Source organism: Polypterus senegalus, chromosome 10 (assembly GCF_016835505.1).
Source record: "Polypterus senegalus isolate Bchr_013 chromosome 10, ASM1683550v1, whole genome shotgun sequence".
In the NCBI taxonomy this organism is placed as follows: Eukaryota; Metazoa; Chordata; class Cladistia; order Polypteriformes; family Polypteridae; genus Polypterus; species Polypterus senegalus.
The window spans coordinates 8863873-8881409 of NC_053163.1; the positions used below are offsets into that span (position 1 = coordinate 8863873).

At 37.8% G+C, this 17537-nt stretch overlaps 1 protein-coding gene across 1 annotated transcript in view; it reads right to left on the reverse strand.

Annotated features, from left to right (window-relative positions):
* Positions 1-695: 695 nt before the first annotated feature.
* The window catches only part of LOC120536180, a 34633-nt gene continuing 17791 nt past the window's right edge, over positions 696-17537 (reverse strand). Inside the window, exons 4-8 of the mRNA XM_039764509.1 lie at positions 17009-17347; positions 14805-15101; positions 10237-10512; positions 5141-5233; positions 696-1286 (exon numbers count right to left, since the gene is read on the reverse strand). Of these exons, the coding sequence (XP_039620443.1) occupies positions 877-1286; positions 5141-5233; positions 10237-10512; positions 14805-15101; positions 17009-17347 (1415 nt within the window). The 3' untranslated portion in view covers positions 696-876. The remainder of the gene's footprint in view (positions 1287-5140; positions 5234-10236; positions 10513-14804; positions 15102-17008; positions 17348-17537) is intronic.

Here is a 17537-nt window from a genome sequence, read left to right on the forward strand (position 1 = left end):
ATATATATATATATATATATATAGTGTGGTCCCTGGCCGGGATGCCCAGGAGGACGAGAGGAGGGCTTGTGCCTCCTCCAGCCCTGTAGGGACCTGTGGCCACCACCAGGTGGCGCCCGATGCCGGTATATCCCAGGAGCCCGGCACTTCCGCCACACCAGGAAGTGCCGGGGGGAAGACGACAGGGGACACCCGGATGACTTCCAGGTGTGCAGCCGGCACTTCCGCCACACGGGTGTGTGTCCGTGGGAGATTGCCGGGAAGCAGGTGGAGCCCATCCGGGTTCCTATAAAAGGGGCGCCTCCCTCCAGTCATTAGTGGATGTCGGGTGGAAGAGGACAGAACTGGAGAGAGGACGGGAGGCGGTCGAGAGAAAGGCAGAGAAACTGTGTGGCCTGGACATTGGGGGAATCAGTGCAAGAGGCACTGGGGTTTGTGAGCACGTTAAACTTGTAAATATTGTAAATAAACGATATGTGGTGAAAATATGATGTCCGTCTGTGTGTGTTCGGGTCCAAGTTTACAATAGATATATATATATATATATATATATATATATATATATATATATATATATATATATATATATATATATATATATATATATAGATATGAGAACAACACTCATATCAATGACAAAACAATTACATTAACAATCATGTTATGTTATTTTTAAAATTTTTCCTTTACTTTTTCATACCTTCTTTAACACACTACTTCTCCGCTGCGAAGCGCGGGTATTCTGCTATATTATCATAAATTGAGGATGGAGTTTAAAGTGCTTTACGTTTAAAGCACAAATGAAAGCAGGACTCAAGTTCCCACCATTGTTTGCATTGTTTGTGAAGAGAGCCTCAGCTAAATTCTTGGTAGATTTTAGTTGACCTGAGGGATGAATTTGATTGTTTTCACACAATTCTGTGTTCTCCCTAAGATGACAATGGCAACTTGGCACTGGACAGTGATCTGTACATTCTGTGCTTTGGGTACAAATGTGACCGAGCAAAGCTTGTGATTCTGAAGCAATGTTGCCCTTTGGTAATGTGTCGAATTTACACTACAAAATGCCTCAAGCTTGTTGGATTTGATGCTTTGTACCATACTAGTGTCATGGAATGAAATGTCTTTAAACAGTAAAGATTTCCATTTGATTCTCCATGTCAGCCTTTTAAGTTCATACTGGTTTCCACTAAGACAGCAATTCAAAGTGATCCTGTGACTTGGGTAGTTTTCCATGATAACTTCAATGTCAGACATGATGAAGCTCCTTTTCTCCTTTCCTTGATCTGAGGACAACAAAAATGTAAATGATAAGTACTGTTTTTTGTTTTTGAGCATTAGAAAGCACAGACTGAAACAGTTTCATGTAACACTTAATACACACTAATGAGTTCAAGCATTATTACTAACTGTCTAATAAGCTCTTTTCCTGCTGTGTGCTGACTCATGGAGGCATGGACTGTACAAGACATTTGAAGTGTCCTGTGGTCTGGCACCATGACATTAGCAACAGATTCTCTAACTTCTATACATTTCGAGGAGGAGCTGCTGGGGATAAGATCTGTTGTTCCAACATATTCCACAGATGCTCAATTGGATTGAGATCCTGAAGCCAGGGCAATACTATACCTTGAACTCTTCATAATGTTTCTTAAACTCTTTTCAAACAACTTATGTAGTGTGGCGTCGTGCATTATCCATTTTTCCACTTATATCTGGAAATACCCCTGCCATGAATGGTGGGCCTAATCTGCAATGATGTTTAGGTACATGGTTATCATGTGGACAATAACATGAAATTATGGTCCTCATGAATGCCCAGACTGTGGATTTCCTAGCTGACCAACATATCTTACTCCCTCTACCAGGTTTTCTTCTTCCTACAGTTCATTTTGGTGACATCTCTTCTTCAGTCAAATGATGCACATATGATACTCAGCCATCCACATCATGCAACAAAAAATGGGATTTATTGGACGCTGCAACCTTTTTTCATTGATCCAAGGTCCAGTTCTGATGCTTGCATGCCCATTGTAGGCACTTTCATTAGTGGATAGGATTTAGCATAGGCACCGTAACTGCCCTGAGGCTATTTAGTCCCATTCATAATAGTGTTCAATTAACTATGTGTCACATAACTTCCATAACTATCATTAAAATTGTCTGCGGTTTTTGCCAAAGCAGTACCTTTGTTGGTTTGTATCAGACTGGATAGCCTTTATTGAAATCTCATATCAATTTGTCTTGGCAACCTTGTTGGCAGTTTGTAATTTTTGCCTTGAAACACTATCAGTACTCAACTTGGATGGCCAAAATCCCCCCACCAGCCTTTCTTTTTTGGAAATGCTCTGACCCAGTCATCTGGCAATAACATTTTAGCCTTAAAAATGTCACACAGGACTTTGCACCTGCTAATATCTTCTGCATTCAGCACCTTGACTATGAGTAACTAAAGTCAACTTTCCATCTAATATATCCCTGACCGTGACATGCGTTCTTGTTACAAGATGGTATGCATCATTACCTTCATATGGAAGTGCTCAGAATGTTCTGGCTCATCAGTGTATGTGTCAGGTTTTAATGTAGAAGAGGTACAATGCATTCAAACAAAAAAAGAAAAAAAAACCTTAAACTTCACTTTTAGTATATCCTGAAAGCTGCCTCTTTAATATGGTGGATGCACTTTTGTGTCTCAATGGCCTTTAGGCATGTGTTTTCTGAATAAGCAATTTTCCATAGGTAACTTTAAAGGCTGATAGTGAGTTTTGGGGTATCAAGAAATGAACAAAAAATAAAAATGACTCTCAAATCTAAGTAAACTACATTCACAGCAAGGGTACTAGGACTCATTCCTGGAGACAGCCCTGAAGTTAGTATTTACCAACAAACATTAGGTGGCTAAGTTACCCATGCAGCCTTGTTAAGCGTAACCAAAAATCCAACATTGAACATTCATGTGGATTTAAGCTCAATAAGATGAAGAGTAAGTCCTGGTGCAATGCCAGCAGGGTAACAGTCAAAAATCTAGATGTGTTAAACCTTAGAAATCCAAAAAAAATGTTAGATTATTTTAACCCAACAGTATAGTATAGTGAGAAAACTGTAAAATGCTAAATTATACATATTAAAAAAATGGTTGATGAGGAATGAAGATGCTTGAGTGATAGCAATCCATCCAGAAGGGAACAACAGCATGTTATCTGATGAAGCTCGGAGAATTCAAGAGAGAGGGCAGAGACTTTCAGAGACAAAGTATGAATACACGCTCCATGCAGCTGATAGTACTTGCTTTGGTCTCAGTGATGTTGAATGCTGTGCCATGTAACAAAAAAGGAACTACCCATCCGTCCTTCTCTCTCTCTGCCTTCTGTTGCTCTAACTAGGAAAGAAAATCCGAGCACATCACCCCAGTCTGAGCATCGTTACACTGGTTACCTGTGTCATTTAGAATTGACTTTAAAATACTTCTGACGGTTTACAAAGCCTTAAATAATCTTCTCCATCTTATATATCAGAATGTCTTACACCTTACACTCCAAATCGTAACCTTAGATCTTCAGATGAGTGTCTGCTTAGAATTCCAAGAGCTAAACTTAAAAGAAGTGGTGAGGTGGCCTTCTGCTGTTAGGCACCTCAAATCTGGAACAGCTGACCGATAGAAATTCACCAGGCTGATACAGTGGAGCAGTTTAAAAAACTGCTAAAAACTCTTTACTTTAACATGGCTTTCTCAGAGCTTCATTTTAGTTTAATCCTGATGCTCTCTATATTTAATTAATTATCATTATCATTCATGGTGGCTCCAAAATCCGTACCAACCCCTACTTTCTCTTCTGTTCTTTTTCCGATTTTCTGTGGTGGCGATCTGCGCCACCACCACCTGATCAATGCACCGTGATGTCCCTTCTGGATTAAAGGCCAGAAGTCCACATGACCGTTATTATCAAATTCTTCCATGTGAACCGTGAATACCATGAGGACTGATTGAGGTCATTTATGTTAGGTAGAATGCCTAGAGGGGGCTGGCTGGGTGGTTTTGTGGCCTTGGAATCCCTGCAGATTTTATTATTTTCTCCAGCCGTCTGGAGTTTTTTGTTTGTTTGTTTGTTTTTTCTGTCCTCCCTGGCCATCGGACCTTACTTTTATTCTATGTCAACTAGTGTTCCCTAATTTTAATACTTATTTATTTTGTCTTTTATCTCTTTCTTTATCCTGTAAAGCACTTTGAGCTACATAATTTGTATGAAAATGTGCTATAGAAATAAATGTTGTTTTTGTTGTTGTTGTATCCAGTCAGACATTAACCCACTTCTGGACTCATTCCCTGTAGTGACCCAAAGCTTTCCTGTACATCTTTAATGTGCCATAAAGGACAACCTTCACTCTGCAATATATAACAACACAGTTCCACCTCTTTCTTCTCAAGACTGGGTTCTTCTTAACACTTTTAATGTTGTTATGGAGACATTAATGAAGCAACCAGGACCCTTCACAGGGAAGGAACCCCTTCTGTCACTTAACAGTTTTGAAGTTCTCTGGGAACATGTCACCCTCCCATAATATCATTCACTGTCAGAGTTGAGTTAAGTTTAAAGCTCCTTGGCACCTGTTCCCAGTTGCTCTTGGAGAATCTCTATAAGTTCCAACCTGGTCATTGCTTTAATTTTCTTGACTTGGTGACAAGTATTTTTTCTCCTCTATTACTTTTCACATTAGTATTTAAAACTTTTCCCTTTTTGCCCCTTGTTTGGGGCACTCTGTCATTCTTAAGGTGTTCTTGCAATTATCGGTATAAATTGTCCAGCTCAGCATTTTGTTTAGGTTATTATTCATCAGTGTCTTATTCTAACAAAAATCTCAACAATACCACCAAAGATACATTTCTATCAACATCTCAGTCCTTAACAGCTGCATACATATTCACATTCACATTCATAGATTTCACCCCTAAGTGCACAAAATGAGCTGTTGGAATGTGATGGCATCTTTAGGTTGTACTAATTTACCTGTTAGCGATGTTCATGCATAGAAGAGAGGAGGGAAGTAGAACTAAAATATTTAAAGGTCATAAGCAGAACAAATATTTAATATATAGAAACAAGTGTAAAAGGAAAAGAAAAATCATGAAACTATAACTTACATGCTTGGTGAACTGTCACATACAGCAAACAAAATGCAACAATCATGATGATAACTGTAATTATATACCAATGTTCCTCTGGATCATGCAGATCTGTAAAAAGAAATATGACATTTTGTAGCAAGTAAACCTTTACTGACAGCACTGGAGTGTAAAGTACCGCTGATATTCATTGAAGCAAAGCTACCTGTGAGTTTTTTGAAGAAACACTCCTCTGTTTATGTTAACACAGACATTGTAGTGACCTCTTGGATCTTCCTGTGACCTGTGCTGTACATTCATGGGGTTTAAACCCACAACTGCACTGTGCTTTCAAAGTCAGTGTTTATTTTCAGCATGCACATTTTTGTAGCATAATCAATCAAGGCAGGAGTAACAATGTTCGGAATAAGAAAAGACACACGACTGTCGCATTTTGATGCTTAGGGGAAGATGTTGTTACCTAAATGGCATTTCTAATAGAAATTAAAGCTGGTTAAAATGATGATTTGAAAATGGAAAGAGTGTAACAGCCTAATGCTACATACAGTATATTCGGAATATCCATCCATCCATTATCCAACCCACTATATCCTAACTACAGGGTCACGGGGGTCTGCTGGAGCCAATCTCAGCCAACACAGGGCGCAGGGCAGGAAACAAACCCTAGGCAGGACACCAGCCCACTGCAGATATTTGGAATATGACTCGATATATTCAGACAATAACTTTATATGGGGCGGCACGGTGGAGTAATGGTATCTTTGCTACCTCGCAGTAAGCAGACCAGGGTTCGCTTCCTGGGTCATCCTTGCGTGGAGTTTGCATGTTCTACCTGTGTCTACGTGGGTTTCCTCTGGGCGCTCCGGTTTCCTCCCAAAGACATGCAGGTTAGGTGCATTGGCAATTCTAAGTTGTCCCTAGTGTGTGTGTGTGCCTTGCGGTGGGCTGGCACCCTGCCCAGGGTTTGTTTCCTGCCTTGCGCCCTGTGCTGGCTGGGATTGGCTCCAGCAGACCCCCGTGAACCTGTAGTTAGGATATAGCGGGTTGGATAATGGATGGATGGATAGACTTTATATGTTCAGAATTGACTGTATATTTATAACTGATATTATATATTTAGATGGTGACTTTACTTATATAACAAATATGTCTTTAAATATTTAGACACTGAATTTATATATATTCAGAAACTACTTTATATACTTAGACGGTAACTTTATATATTGGGAATTTATGTTACGTATTTAGAATTGAGTTTATACACTCAATGAACATTTTATCAGGAACACTTATACACATGTTTATCCATGTAATTATCTAATCAACCAATAATCTGGCAGCTTAGCAATGTATAAAGTCCTGCAGCTACAGGTCAGGAGCTTAAGTTAATGTTCATATCAAATACCAGAATGTGGAAAAAATGGAGTCTTGGAGATTTTGACCATGGCATGATTGTTAGTGCCAGACAGGGTGGTTTGAGTATTTCTGTAACTGCTGATCTCCTGGGATTTTCTGCAATCTCTAGAGTTGGTACAAAAACATCCAGTGAGTGGCAGTTCTGTGGACAGAATTGCCTTCTTGATGAGGGAAGTCAGAGGAGAATGGCCAGACTAAGATGAGCTGACAGAAAGCCTACGGTAACTCAGATAACCACTCTTTATGACTGTGGTGAGAAGAAAAGCATCTCACAATTCACAGCATGTCAAACCTTGAAGAGGATGGGGCTAAAACAGCAGAAAATCTCATCTGGTTCCACTTCCATCACCTACAGTATGAACAGAAATCTGAGGCTCCTTAAAACAGGAAAGACTGGAAAATGTAGCCTGGTTTGATGAATCTCGATTCCTTCTGAGGCACACAGATAATAGGGTCAGAATTTGGGACCAAGAGCATGAATCCAGGCATCCAACCCACATTGTTTCAACAGCTCAGACTGGTTCTTGGCACAATTTAGGCCCATTAATACCAATCGATCATTGCTTGCCTGTTTGAGTGTTGTTGCTCACCATATACAGCCCTTAATGGCCACAATTTACTCTTTTTTAATGGTTAATTGAACATGAGAATGAGTTCAGGCATTTCTTCAGTTTTCAAGTTCAGGTTTCTTCAGCGGCCTTCCCAACCATTGCACCTCAATCCTATAACCTTTGAGATGTGGTAGAATGAATGTGCAAATCCGCAGAAATTGCGTGATGCAATTATGGAAACATGGACCTGAATCTCAAAGAAATGTTTACAACATCTTGTGGAATCCACGTCATGCAAAATTGTGGCTGTTTTAATAGCAAAAGGCAGCCAAACTTGCTGTATTTGTTCAGTGTATGTTGAAATGTTACATTATATATTCAGACAGTTTCTTTATATATACAGTATTGCGTTCATATATTCAGGTGATGACATTTAGGTGGCACAAAATAATGTATCATATAGTGAATTTATAACATAAAAAGTCAAATTTTGAATTTTTATAATGGAGTGGAGTTTGAAATTTATAGTGTGAAGGGACTCAAGATGGAACAATTGAAAGAAGGTATCAGGAGTATTGAGAGAATGAAGAATTAAGGCAATTATTAAAGGGTAAGGTTTTTTAGACAGTGGGAAGACCATCAATGGTGTATGGAGCTGAGGTAAGGGCAGTAAAGCGAGTGCAGGATAAGATGTTGGATGTGGCAGAAATTAAAATGTTGAGATGGATGTGTGGAGTTATGAAAAAGGACAAAATCAGAAAAGAGACTATCAGAGGTACAACAAAACTAGAAGGAACATCTAAAAAGTACAGGAAAGAAGGATGAAGAGGTAAGGACTTCTGATGATAAAAGACTTCAAAAGGGTGATGGACATGGACATAAAGGGGAAAAGAAAGCGAGGAAGGCCAAAGTGGTGGTGAATGAAGAAACTAAAAGAACATCTGAAGGAGAATGATCTGACTGGGGAGGAGATACAGGATCGAGCTGTATGGAGAACGTTGATTAAGCATATCAACCTCACATAGAAGTAGGAAAAGAGGAAGAAGAAGACAAAGAAGATGCTCAGGGACATTTTAGTTTAGTAAATTATACTATGGTTTGTGAATTGTGTCAAATATTATTTGAAATAATATGCATATTAATGTTCAACTAATGTGTTCAATGTTATGCCTGTACCTATTGTCTTGCTATACAAGATTAATGTATTTTTTTGGGTTGGCATCTAACTAGATTTACCTTATAAGATTAATGACCTCTGCAAGGAATGTGTCAATTGTTGCTTATTTATACAAAAAGTAAAGTTTACAGAATTATATAAGATATAAGAAGTAAAATCACAAGTGTGGAAATTAGAGAATACTAAATTTGTAATCTGCTATTAATATGCAGTTTTCTAAAACACAGAAAATAAATGTAAGCACAATATAAAGAACATCCTCGGCTGATCTAAATATGCATTCCAGATTATTCAAATCAAAAGAAACATGAGTAAATTCATAAACAAAATTGTCCAATTCTGGAAAATATAATTTAATTTTCACATTTGTGATTTAACTTGTACTAATCAAAGAAATATTTCTAATCATGTGCCCACCCAAAATGAAAAAATATGGCCTTTGAAAACAATGGGTACATGTATAATATTGACAATATGAGCTCAGTAGTAATTTTCTAATTATTCTGAGTAACATTTTAGCATAGACTTAATTCATTATATTATTAGTATAGTATTAGTTATCCCATTGAGTTTACTAAAATAGTAATTATAGTATTTGTATCCCATTGAGTTTACTAAAAATGGCTCAGTCTTTGCACTCTGTATTTCAAACTCCACTACACTATTGTTCATAATTGGACTGTGTGCCTATATAAATCAAAGTTGATGTTGGAATCTTGATTTATGTGGTATATACTGTATTTATGTGGAATTTAGGATCCAGTTCAAAATTCTGGTTCATACTTACAGAGCTCTGCATGGTCAAGCTCCCAAGTATATTGTGAACCTCCTTCAACCGTAATCCTTAGGCCATGTTCTGAGATTTACTCATTTGGATCTCCTTTCAGTTCCTCGTACCAGATTAAAGTCACGTTGGGATCGCACATTTTAAACAATTGCTCCAAAGTTATGAAGCAGTCTTCTACTGTTGTTGAGATTAGCAGGATCTACTGAACTGTTTAAGTGTCAGCTTAAGACGCATTTGTTCAAACAGGCGTTTGGGTAACCTTGTTTTGTTCTTTTGTTTTTTGATATATTTTTTTTTATACAAGTATGTTTTATGTTTTGATATTCTATGTTCTTTATGTTTTTGATATTTCATTTAATTTTTTTTTTGTTCAGCACTTTGTGACTTCTGTCTGTAAAAGGCACTCTATAAATACAATTTTACTTTAATTACTTACTTACTTGATACCAGATTGGAGTTGAATACTTGAACAGTGGGAATTTTACAATTTAATTTCTATTGTTTGTTATGTATTTTGAGGGAATATTTGTATCACTAGGGGAACTAAAGATTGTACTTCTTTATAAACTAAATGTCTAGTTAAGGCGTTTTGTGTTTACAAGTTACATAAATATTTTTCTTGTTGATTTTATTTTATCACTCTGGAAAATTATTGTTGTAAAAGTTTTTTTGTGTGTGTGACTATTTTGATGTATACTTTTTTCATACTTATGAATAATTTCTTATTATTATTTCTTATTTATTTTATTTTTTTTCCTTAACTGCAGTTAAGAGGAGGATTATATTAGAGCTCAAGTCATGTCCTCAGTATATTTATATAGCTGCTAAGAAACTGAATAGTTCTTTTGTGCGTTTTTCTTTCTCATTAAGTTAAATAACATGCCTCACCTGGTTGCTGTCAGTACTTATTTGACAAGCAAATGGATTTCACGGCTCATCCATCATTTCTGATAAGGCAGTATTGTTTTTTCTTTGATGGTTACATCATCAACACATTTCATGATATAATCATTTGCTGATGATGCATGGTATTGGTATTCTTTGCTGGTTTGAACTCCCTTACCCCAGTGCTTCTTTGAATGTATTCTAGCCAGTACAAATAGTCCTGGAACATTGATTCTGTGACATCTATTCTTACTGGACATTAAGAGTATACTACTGTTTTTAAAAATATATTTCTTACCTTCAACAATAAATGTAACATGTTTGGCAACAGAGGTGTTAAGTCCTTCTATGACAGCCTCACAGGTGAAATGCATCTTGCCATCTGAGGTAGACGGTACAAATTCTGTTTTGCTCACACACTGTTTCACATCCCAGCATTGAGATTTAGACAAAGTCTTCCCATTTCTTTTCAAGCTCACAGTGGCTTTATTGAACAGGCAACCCTGCAGCTTACACATGACTTTCTGCTTCTTGCCCCTGTGCAGAGTTTTTACTGGAACGGTGAGTGTGGGCTCAGTAATAAGAGAAAGAAGACATCAATGTCAATAAAATGAAGTTCGGTGGAATTCATCCGTACAGACAACAAACATTCAAATTTCAAGGTTAGTTTTACCATAACATCAGAGCATGGTTACATATAAACATAATCCTCTACGTCATTACATTCATTTTATTCAAATCACTATGTTTGTCCCAAAGATCTAAAACAGGACACAAAACCCGCAATAAAATATAAAAATTAAATGTTATCCCTTATTATTATACACCAACCAAGCTTGTTGCTTTTTCTCTGTGTTAACATTTTTGATAGCAGCCTATGCACATTCATGGGGAACAGGGTCCCATTGGAAAGCCAAGTTATTTATTGGTTTTCAGTATTGCACTTTTTACACTACTGGATTTGGACTGAAATTTCTGTGGTGAAACTTTTAATTTTATTGCATTTCAAATTTCGTGCGGTTTTGTAAACATTTCAAGCTCTGTGTATTCCTACAGCAAGTTGTATTGCTGACTTGTACTACCTAACTACACTAATCCTTCACTTTTTGCAATCTCCACATTGAAAATCCCATGTAAATGTATAAATCATTTAAATTGCCTGCTAACCCAGGAAGACTAAAGAGCACACCACCTACAGGTGTATCTTAGTTGTTTATTGGATTGCATTTTGTGTCCTTGCTGTTTAAAAGTGGTGTGCCTTTGATTTGCACTGTTACTTTTGCCCCATTATTACATGAAAATGTCTTAAAGTGGACAATAAGAGCACTCGCCCTCCACCATCCCCTCCTGTCACCACCCAAATTCAGATCAATTATTTAAATAGTAAGTTACCATTCCTTTAAAATGGCCTTTCCGTCAAGTACATGATGGAAATGCCAGTTGGCAAATTCTATCACGTGTCAGCATATTTTACAACATTGGGTATAATCCATAAAACAAGAAAATGTGTGCTCTTATGGTAGCATTTTTGATGACATTATCATGACTTTCCGCCTGTTTTCAATTATTACACATACTATAAAGGTGCATTAAATAGTCATTACCTTTACTGTATCATTCTCACAAACTTTAAAAACTTTAGCAACAAGGTTAATCTAGAAAAATTGCACAGTAAAATAGGAGCAAATAAAAGCCTGCTTTTCATACCTTGTTTTTACACCTGTCACCAAACATTAAGCCTTAAACTGGCCAGTTAAAAATTTAACTAGATGAGTTTTGGAAGCTGAACCACATGCACTGGTATGGATATTTTGCCACCTTGAATGGTCAGTTTTTCAATAAGACAGATGCCTAAGGTAGGAGAACTGATTTATTCCTTTCTAAATGTGTTAGGCCTGGTGCTAAGTGTTTGACTATATTGGCTGGCTGAAATGTTACACAGAGATAATTTGATGGCTATAACATTATTGTATTATATAAGTTATTTTTATTAATTTTAGCAAATTCTACATTTACATAAACATACAAACAAAGGAGAACCAAACCAATACACACATAGAGAACCTACATTACTTATATTTAAGGGTAGCAAATGAAACAGTTATGTCACTGAATTCTATTTCAAATGTTTTCTTTAAATATACATTTTTCAAACTCTTTTAGATTATAAATAATATTTGAAACCCACCTCAAAGGCAGTGAAAAAGGAAGAATTGTTGGAACATTTTGAGTTTTGATTATTAACTTTGCCCTAAATAATGAATTTGTATAATAAATAAATATTCTTTTTCCATGTTTTCTCTGACACAATACAATATAATGGTTATTCTATTTTAGATTTTCATATGCACTAGACAGGTTGCCAGTTCACCACAATCCACATATACTAATAGTTAACCAGCTACAGTCGTATGAAAAAGTTTGGGAACCCCTCTCAGCCTGCATAATAATTGACTCTCCTTTCAACAAAACAGATATCAGTGGCATGTCTTTAATTTCCTAGGAACATCTGAGTACTGCGGTGTTTTTCAAACAAAGATTTTTAATGAAGCCGTATTTAGTTGTATGAAATTAAATCAAATGTGAAAATCTGGCTGTGCACATCGTGGGTCCCCTTGTCATTTTGCTGATTTGAATGCCTGTCACTGCTCAGTGCTGATTACTTGCAACACCAAATTGGTTGGATGAGCTCGTTAAGCCTTGAACTTCATAGACAGGAGTGTCCAATCATGAGTGGTCAAAGGTATTTAAGGAGGTCAATCGCAAGTTGTGCTTCCTTCCCTTTGACTCTCCTCTGAAGAGTGACAGACAGCATGGGATCCTCAAAGCAACTCTCAAAAGATCTGAAAACAAAGATTGTTGAGTCTCGTGGTTTAGGGGAAGGCTACAAAAAGCCATCTCAGAGGTTTAAACTGTCAGTTTTAACTGTAAAGAATGGAATCAGGAAATGGAAGGCCACAGGCACAGTTGCTGTTAAACCCAGCAGGTCTGGCAGGTCAAGAAAAATAAAGGAAATTGAACTGAACTGGAGAGATTTTGTATGAAGAATGGTCAAAAATACCTCCATCCAGAATCCAGACACTCATCAAAGGCTATAGGAGGACAGTGTCTAGAGGCTCAAAGGAGCAAAAGGAGGCTCATCTAAGTATTGATGTCATATCTCTGTTGGGGTGCCCAAATGTATGCACCTGTCTAATTTTGTTATGATGCATATTGCATATTTTCTGTTAATCCAATAAACTTAAAATCACAGTTGAAATACTGCTTTTTCCATAAGGCATGTCATATATTAAAAGAATGTTGCTTTTTTGAAGGCTCAGCCAATGATAAAGAAAAATCTAAAGAATTAAGAGGGGTTCCCCAACTTTTTTCATATGACATATAGTTTCCCATTCTTGCTTATTCCCATTAAGGTCATACGTGTTTGGGGAATGTCCTGTTAGTATTGGGTATAAGGTGTTTCTTCCATTAACCCAACACTAGCAGGACAAGCCCCAAGATTCTGGCACCTAAATGGGAATAAGCAAGGACAGGGACACTCACACACATACTTGCTTATACTGTTGTAATTTAGACTCGCTAATTAATGAACTAGTGCATTTTTAAGATGTAAAAGAACACCAAAATACTTGGAAAATAATCCCAAGGGACACAGGGAGAAAGTAACAAAAAATCCACAGAGATAGTGATCAGGCTAGCAGTCAAATACAGATCCCTAGAGCTGTGAGGCAGCAGTACTTTAGAACTGCATCACAAATACACACTGTGATATATGGTCGGCCGTTCATCCCGGCCAATACCCCTACGCCACCAGGTGGAGCCCTCCCTGCAGTATGGAGGTGCCCTGAAGACCAGCAGGCCATCATGGACATTGGAGTCTTTATGCACAGCCCTGCTGGATACCATGGGGGCCGCTAGGAGACGCTGCAGGGAGGAACGACAATTATTTGCCTTACGCCCCTGAAGTACGTCCGAGTCACATGGACAAGGGGAATGACGTGCTTCCGGGGTGAAAAAAAGGACTTTTTTGTTGACCCTGAAGTGATAGGAGATCACATGGACTGGGGATTGGATCACTTCCGGGTCAGGGATAATAAAAGGACTCTGGGAACTCCCAGACGGCGAGCTGAGCTGGGTGGAAGGGTGGCAACGCGTCTGGGAGTGGTGGATTGTTTATTGATTGTGTATTGTGTTAATGTATGAGTATTGTGGCTAGGAGGGTGCTTTGTGCACTGTGCTGTATTAATAAAGTCAACATTTGGACTTTTACTTCGTGTCTAATGTCTTGGACAAGGGTTCATGGGAGTGATAGCGGACCCAAACTGTCCAAACACACATAAAGATATGAGTAAGCAGATTTTGAAATATATACAGACACTGTGTGAAAAGAACAAAGTGAGATGAATGTGATATGTGAAAGACAGACAGACAGACAGACAACATAGGTAACAATAGTTGCTTAGCTGACTACTGCAGAGTGAATGAGCCTCACTATTTAGCCACAGGACAGCAAATTACTGTTTAGGTTTAAGACAAACTTAACTACCAAAAATTAAAACAAAAGGTTCCTTCTCTGAAATTAGGTAATTTTAGCTCTACTATGTGAAATACACCTGGGCATCACAAATGGAAGACTTTCAAACAAGTACTAATAATGTGCACATTACTAAAGATTGGAATTTGTTGAGAAAATAATGGCAATTAGTCCACCAACACTACAACACACTTCTGTTTTTTTCCTTCAGTTGAATAACTTTCAAATGCATTAACAAAATTAATAAATTAACTTGATTAGACAGTGATTGCACCCTTTTAAATGTTAATATCAAACACATGTGTTTGTCTGAAATAGTAGGGGACACTTACTGCAGATCTGAAGCGGAATCTCCACTTTATGCCCTTCCTTACTCTGGTGCTTAACAATACAGGAGATGTTTTCACTGAGGCCTTCGTAAATGGATGTGTAATTGTAGAAACTCATTGCACTGAATGTGCCCTCAGGATTTCTACTGATCTTTGAGGGCTCTTGAGAATCCAGACACTTAGTACCTCTCTTCCACCGAATAGAGATGACTTCAGGGTAGAACTTCTCTACATGGCACTTCAGTGTCACCGACTTACCCTTTTCAGCCATTGGTGGATTCAGTGACACTACTGGAGGTACTGAAAAAGTGAATGTACAGTACAGGAAAACATTTAGAACATTCCAAAACAGAACCTTCAAACAGGGTGTCATGCCCACCGTGGAGCTCTCATCAATACATTTTGCCTCATCTAACAGAACCAAACTTAGCAGCCACCAGAAACAATCACATATGGCTCTCTTCCTATTTTAACAATAAACTCAGATATGTGCTTTATAAAGTCTTGCCAGATGTAATCGCCCAACACAAAAACTTGCTGCTGCAGAGTACTCATTAGATATGGTGAACACCTTGGAAAGATGCAAGTATTCAGAAATATATTTTTGAGCCTAAATAAAACTGAAAGGAGGAAGGCACTATTAGGAAATACATTGTCACAGAACTGGCAAGAAGTTCAAAACCAGGACAGACAAAACTAAATCAATATGCCAGTGCCAGACTGCAAAAAGTCACCAACAGCAAAGGTTTCAAACCAGAGGCCCAAATACTTTCTAGTAGGAAAGATCTAAAACTTGGGCATGTTGTCATACTTCTTATAGCAGGAAATGATGGCACAATACTACCACCAGGAGTCGGGAGGTGGAGGACAGAGGTGGCAAGGAGAGGAGTGGAGGCGGAAGAAGGATAGAGAAAGAGCGAAAGAAAGGAAGAAAGGACTGATCATTGATAACTGCTAACTGTTAAACAGACAACCAGTGAGGAAAAAGTTTTACAACATTAGGACAATCTGGACGAGAACAAGGCATTCAGACCAACAAAGCTCACTGGTCCTATCCACTTAATTCTTCTAAAATAACATCAAGTCAAGTTTTAAATGTCCTTAAAGCCCTCTTGTTCATCACACTAGTTGATCACTTATTCCAAGTGTCTTATGAGTCTGTTCTTGACAAACACATTTTAAAGTAACAGTCTGAATCCACTGGACTAATTCTATTCATAATTTAAACACTTCAGTGAGGACTCCTCTTCTTTTGCGTAAAATGTAAAGGTTCAGCTCTTTTAAACTTTCCTCATAACTCATTCCCTTAAGTCCTTCTCTGGACCTTTTCTAGCGCTGCTGTGTCTTTTTTGTAGCCTGGAGACCAAAACTGCACCCAGGACTCCAGATGAGGCATCACCAGTGTGTTATAAAGCTTGAGCAGAACCTCCTTGGACTTCTACTCCACACATCGTGCTATATAACCTGACATTCTGTTAGCCTTCTTAATGGCTTCTGAACACTGTCTGGAAGTCAATAGCTTACAGTCCACTATGACTCCTAACTCTTCTCATAAGGTGGACTCTCGATTTTCAGACCTCCCATTGTGTATTCAAACCTCACATTTTTACCTCCTATGTGTAATTCTTTACATTTACTGACATTAAATTTCATCTGCCACAATTCTACCCAATTCTGTATGCTATCCAAGTCCTTCTGTGATGATATAACGGATTCCAAATTATCTGCTAATCCACCTATCTTGGTATCATCTGCAAACTTAACCAGCGTGTTACTTCTATTCCTATCTAAATCATCTCTATATATAATCTTCATTTGGATCTTGATCTTTGTTTGTCCGCGATTGAATTAGAAGAAGAAACACTAGATGTCAGTAGAGAGACAGCTAAAACATATGCATTGCATTAAGAATCTCCTCCAGGCTTATACTACTGAAGACTGTAGTACGCCAGTCACACCTCAAAACACAGACATTCAAACTAAACAAATTGTTGTGCTTTAAATTAACTAAAGAAATCTTCATTTAGATCTTGATCTTTGTCCGCGAATTCCACGCATGTGTAGACCACCTTCCAGTTTAGTACGTTGTTGTTACGCACTGACCCCTGCTGGCCACCACTCTTAACTAATTCTGACCAATTCTAAAATGAATACAAATTAAATCTATGTAAAGAAGGGGTGTAAATGCAAAGACAGTGTTTCCTTACCTGTAACTCTTAATTGTACACTTCCTTTGGAAAGGTTTGGAACCTCATACACTTCACAAAGATAATGTCCTTCATCTCCCACAGTGACATTTTTAATGAGAAGTGAGGCATTTCCTCTCTGCAGCTGACTTTCCAAGAGTGTCACTTTGCTGGTGCTTTTCACTTTTCCTTCTCTGTACTTTGCCAGTTCAATATTATTCTGTTTCCAAGTTACAATTACATACTTCAATCCATGCTTACTGTTTGCCAAAGTGAAGAAGCAAGGAAGCAGCACATTGGTGTGAAGAGGAGAAATCAGCTCTGATTGTGGCATGGAGATACTAAATTTGGCCTCAGTAACTAAAAAGTAAAATTAGAAGAGTTGATAAATTACATATAAAAGAAACAAAGATTTATTACTCTCACTGCATGCACCTTGGGCAAATTCTTCAAGCATCATTTACACACATAAAGTTGCTCAAAATTTTCAGAGTTGTGGCTTTGTGGCTCAGGATCTGTGTTAGTATCTTGAAGTTTGAAAGTTCAAATC